Source organism: Silurus aristotelis (assembly GCF_946808225.1).
Source record: "Silurus aristotelis genome assembly, chromosome: 19".
NCBI classification, from domain to species: Eukaryota; Metazoa; Chordata; class Actinopteri; order Siluriformes; family Siluridae; genus Silurus; species Silurus aristotelis.
In genome coordinates this window covers 13313679-13318847 of record NC_139592.1, presented here as the reverse complement: position 1 = coordinate 13318847, position 5169 = coordinate 13313679, and the positions used below count along the sequence as shown (strand labels likewise).

Genomic DNA, 5169 nt, shown 5'->3' with positions numbered 1-5169 from the left:
CTCAGAGTGATATGGCATTTCATTTTACATTTTTGTGGAATTTAATGTGGAATGTCCTTTCCATATAGAGTAATAGTTTAAACAGCTGGTACTACTTGCTTAATCTGTACAGGGAGTACAAAATGCAGAGCTTGTGTGTGTGACATTGTTTCCCCTTGCATCTTCCTTTAAATGGCTTTCAATTCGCTGAGTCTTACATTTGCACACCACAGGACCACCATCTCTGTACTTCCTGTTTAAAAGAGAAGATATCTTTTGATGTACAAGTAACAAATATCACTATATTTCGAAATATAAGAGAAAGCCGTTATAGCAATTAAACATTATTCCATAAATAACCCCAGCTGCCATGTTGCATAACAGCAGCAATGTCTGGTTTCTGTACTCATTTCGCTGGTTGTCTGTGTGCAGGTTTTTATCATGGGCTGTGTTGGCACGAAGCCAGACCAGGAATCCGGCGGCAAAACGGTGGGTGACGGCAACGACATAGGAAACCGCAATCAAACAGGGCACTATGTGAAAGACCCGACGGCCGGGAGCAAGGCTGTAAGTGGAATTCTACACCAGTGTTTTTTCGTTGGGTTGAGCAGGAAAGCGAAGAGGCTTCTAAAAAGAAGAAGTGTTACAGGGACTTTCTCATAATCTTACTTCGGCTTAAAAAGTTGATGATTGCACATTAGTGAGTCGCCGATGTTTGCAAGGTCATCGACAATGGAATATTTTAGTATGTTCAGCTTGCTCGGGTGTGCTTCCTCTTCCTGACTGCTAAAGTAGGGTGACGGCACAGAAGGAGGGTTTATTCCAATATATTGTCCTAAAATAAGCCGAAACGTCACATGACTCATCTTTCTGAAACAACTCCCTATCCCCTACATAGTGCTGTCAAATGTGTAAGCATAGTGTGCTAACTTCAGTAAATGTATGAAATCTCACAATTTTAGTGTACAAACCCTCATATTAACTCTAATGGGAAATTAATGCTCTAAAGAGAATAGGGAACCATTCTCGACACTAATGCTAATGATGGTTTCATTTTTAAGTCAAAACCCCATGTAATTATTATGAGATACAGAAGTTCCAAAAATGTTTTTTGTTGTAGCATCATGCTTCAGGATCTGAAAGATCTTTCAACAAAACATTCCAGTTTCATAGTAGTTTCAGAGCAGTGCCTCCAAAGGAAAAATATACTATTTACATACAATCAAGTGTAACGTTCAGCACCTTACAACTAAAGAACAATTTGCTGAACACCATTTTACACAGACTTTTCTACTGTTTTAATAATGTATTTTAAGAGCAGAGGCTTTCAATCTCTTTGAACTTGTTTAACTACTACTACTACTACTACTACTACTACTTTCTTTCGGCTTCTCCCGTTAGGGGTCGCCACAGCGGATCCTCCGCACGTTTGATTTGGCACGTTTTACGCTGGATGCCCTTCCTAACGCAACCCTCCCCAATTTATCCGGGCTTGGGATCGGCACTGAGAGTGGCTTGAACTTGTTTAACTATCAAATATAAAAAGATTGGCTACAGAATGATTTATTTACATGGTCCGAATATTCAAATATATGGCTCAGTTACAGAAATGTGTCATTTATTTCTCATCATTATCAATTTTGTTGCAATAGAGGTTTTACTGCTGAAATTTCTTTTCACTGAACACTTTTTCTTTTTTTCTTTTTTTTTGTAGGCTTACGTGTTTTCGAATTATCAAGGTTTTGGATGTGTGTTTATTCAATTTACCTACTAGCTGCAACTTTGAGGATGTAATAAACTAAGGAAAAACATCAGTTTTGATGAATAAAACAATTACATACTATGCCTGAGGGATGCCAAAATTAGAAATATTGCATTAGGGAACACTTATTTAGCCTTAGGAGGTAATATTTACTCCTACAATGGAGGGTTTTTAGATGTACTGTAAAATCTAATATTTGAAAGCATAAAGGGTTGGGTAAGCAAAAGAAATTATAACTTAAATGATTTAACATTCAATATAATCTAAAAATTATTATGCCAACTGTTAGTGAATTTTAAACCCTGTATAACATTTGAATGTATTTGTACAGATTTGTGAGGATATTTTATACAAGACAATAAAAGACAACACCAACACCAAGTCTTATGTGCAACACACCAAAATCTGTCAGGCCCAGTTTATGCACTCTTGCCACAAACTTAAAGAGTTTATCAAGTATTAAGTTAATAGGTAAAACAGGATTCATGTGATTTTAAACAGCAAAGACCTCATAGGGACACAAAAGTGTAATTATTTGGTAATAATCCGAACTTACTGCAAAATTCATTCATTTTTAATTCCAATTTAATTTCACATAAATTAAATTTTCTTAAGTATCACGTCAAAAACATGATTGGTTTGTTGAAATGTTAAGTAAATATTAGTAAAAAGGTCTTGATTGTGATATTCAGGGCTACATGAATATAGAAAGTAAAAAAACCTGGTTAACTGAAAGGCGTAGCCAAGGCTCCAAAGAGGATCTGTGATAATTCTGTGCTGTGCAACATACAAGTCATGCTACATTTTTTTTTAATACAGAACACAAAGGAAATATGTTGCAATATACAATATTACATGAACGGTTGTTTCATCCTGTACTCTATACTCATTAGAACATTAGAAATAATTTCAATAAGGCACACTACAATAGTAAATCTGCCAGACTTTGATGTATTAATAGTTACCAACAGAACCCTTGATGCAAATAATAGATGCTGGTGTAAAGTACCTGCTGAGCATTGGTCTGTGGCTAACCAAAAGCCTGTGCAATGTAGCCAGAGCTATCATACACCAATCAAGGAAAAAGGATCCAGGTTGTATGGGTCATATAGGTAAAATGTTTGTGACAGTTTTAATACTGACCTTGTTCATGAAAAAAAAAGAAAAATGATTTTCGTATTTTGCTGTTTGTCCTTTTTTAAGCTATGAGAATTTGTCCAGGAATGGAAGGTGGGAAAGGAATTCAGAAATAAAGTTAACCTAATTAAGTTAGCATAACATTTCAGTTTGTTCTTTATTATTCAATCAATGTCTGAAGCTGGACTGAGAGAGAGACTATTATCTAATTTCAGTCATTTTATACTATTGGAAGTTTTCAAGAAGTAGATGCAGCAACTCAGGCAAATTTCACTAAAACCTAGTCAATGTTCTGCCCCTGCCAAATAACATCTGTATAATTTGAACAGTGGCTGAACTGTAGGGCTGCGCCACATCCACGTCCTGTTTGCGACGTTGGTGGCTTTAGTGTTGTGTCGTCCTCTTGTTACAACTTAGAATTGATTCTGTGGTGGTGGTTTAAACATGTAGGACTATCCAGACGGGGTACAGCTAAACACTATGGCAGTGCCTCTTCATTTAAAAGCAGACAATATTTACTTTATGTACACATCATTTTAATACTCGAAACACAAAGCCAAAATAACTTCTCCCAATTCAATTCAACTGAATTGAAAAACAGACATCATTGCAAAAAGCAGCTTTACCAGATTGTGGCTATAGACTGTTAAGTGACAGGCCACCATGGCATAGAAAGGTGACAATATGAGGAAGGAACCCAGAGAGGAACCAGGCTTAAAAGTGAACCCTTTCCAGTGTGATTGTATGATTCAGTATGATTCCTTTTCTGTATACTATTATATGCTATATAATATACTATAAAGTCAGCCAGTTGAAAGAATCCTGGAATAAGCACAGGATAGGCTTTGGGATTAGAGCAGCAGTTCATTGATACTGTACATGCACTTCTGCTAAAGCTGGGGGGATTTAATCTTAGTCATAATCTGTTTTATTTTTTTATTTTTTATTTTTTTGAGGGGGGGAATTCCACAAATGTTTATATGGGACCATCCACAAAAGTGGAAAGTAAGCCAGAATTGAAGTGCAAGAGCAGAAACTCTTCGCTCTTTCTTAGAAAGCTCTTACACAATCCTTCCGAAGTGTTGATGAAGTAGCTGCTGCTGTGCAATTTGGCAGGTATTTGATTTGTATTTGTAGGAGTGTTATATTTAGATTGAACTTTATCGTCATAAGTGCATAAGTGGCCAATTTACAATGAATAAATAGCAGTGTGATAAATGAGGGTATGGGGGCGATTTATACATGGGTGATAGTGAATAATGTACAAAAGGTGCAGTAGGTAATAATATATGTATATATATAGTAATATACAATATACTGTGCAACGATTGAGCATAGATGTCGGGAGATAACTATAACAAATCACATATTTTAAAGCCTTTACCTTTTATTAGCATGATACCCATTGCATATGTATCAGGCTTACAGCTCTTACAGACACTTTTCACAGAAGTTGCTCCTTCAACAGAAACTGACACAATTATTGATTTCATAACTGAATGTGTCAGAACAAATCTTTAAGTAATTTGAACAATTGTTAACCATTTATCTTTTATTAAGGTTCAGTTAATATTTATAAGCTTTAAAAAAAAACAATTTGTCCTAACAGAAATCACTGTTGCCTCTTTTTCTTAACAGAACAAAAGCTCAAATCTTCCTTCCGCAAGCGCAGATGGTGAGTGACATTTTTCACTTGGTAAAAAATGTGTTCCAAATGTCCTACGATCAGCCTAAAATCAACCGTCACCCATCCCTGGTTTGAGAATAATAATTTTAAAAGGAAGACGTGTGAACCTTTGGTTTTAAAAATGTTCTAAAGCTATAGATAATTTGGTTCAATTGAGGTGGAGTGCTATTTCATAAAATGTTCACTGTATTCTAAAGAGGAAGTCTTATCTAACAGTCTCATCTAAAATCTAAAAGCTGAGTTATAAATACTATACTTTCCTACACGTTAATTTGCAGAGATGATACTCAAACAAACCGTAATACGTGTTCGATTTTCTCAACATTTCCTGTTTGCCACTTTAAAAGTATTTATAGTGTGATGAATTCTCAGTGCTTAATGTTCTGGCTTTACACAGTTTTTATAATGTGATAAGTACACTGATTAAGACATTAACTGTGGGCGAGTAAAAATTAAAAGTCTGTTCATGCTTCGTAGATTTCGACAACATCGCCATAGCGCTCTTCGATTACGAAGGCTTGCACGAAGGGGACCTGGGCTTTAAAAAAGGAGACAAGTTAAACATTTTACAAGAGTAAGTGCCCCCCGTACATACGATGTCGAA

General features: G+C 35.8%; 1 protein-coding gene across 1 annotated transcript in view; it reads left to right on the top strand.

Annotated features, from left to right (window-relative positions):
• The first annotated feature begins 382 nt into the window (after positions 1-382).
• hck (HCK proto-oncogene, Src family tyrosine kinase) overlaps positions 383-5169 on the top strand; it is an 11771-nt gene continuing 6984 nt past the window's right edge. The window contains exons 1-3 of the mRNA XM_083570198.1: positions 383-546; positions 4517-4553; positions 5043-5139. Coding sequence (XP_083426324.1) covers positions 421-546; positions 4517-4553; positions 5043-5139 — 260 coding nt within the window. The 5' untranslated portion in view covers positions 383-420. The remainder of the gene's footprint in view (positions 547-4516; positions 4554-5042; positions 5140-5169) is intronic.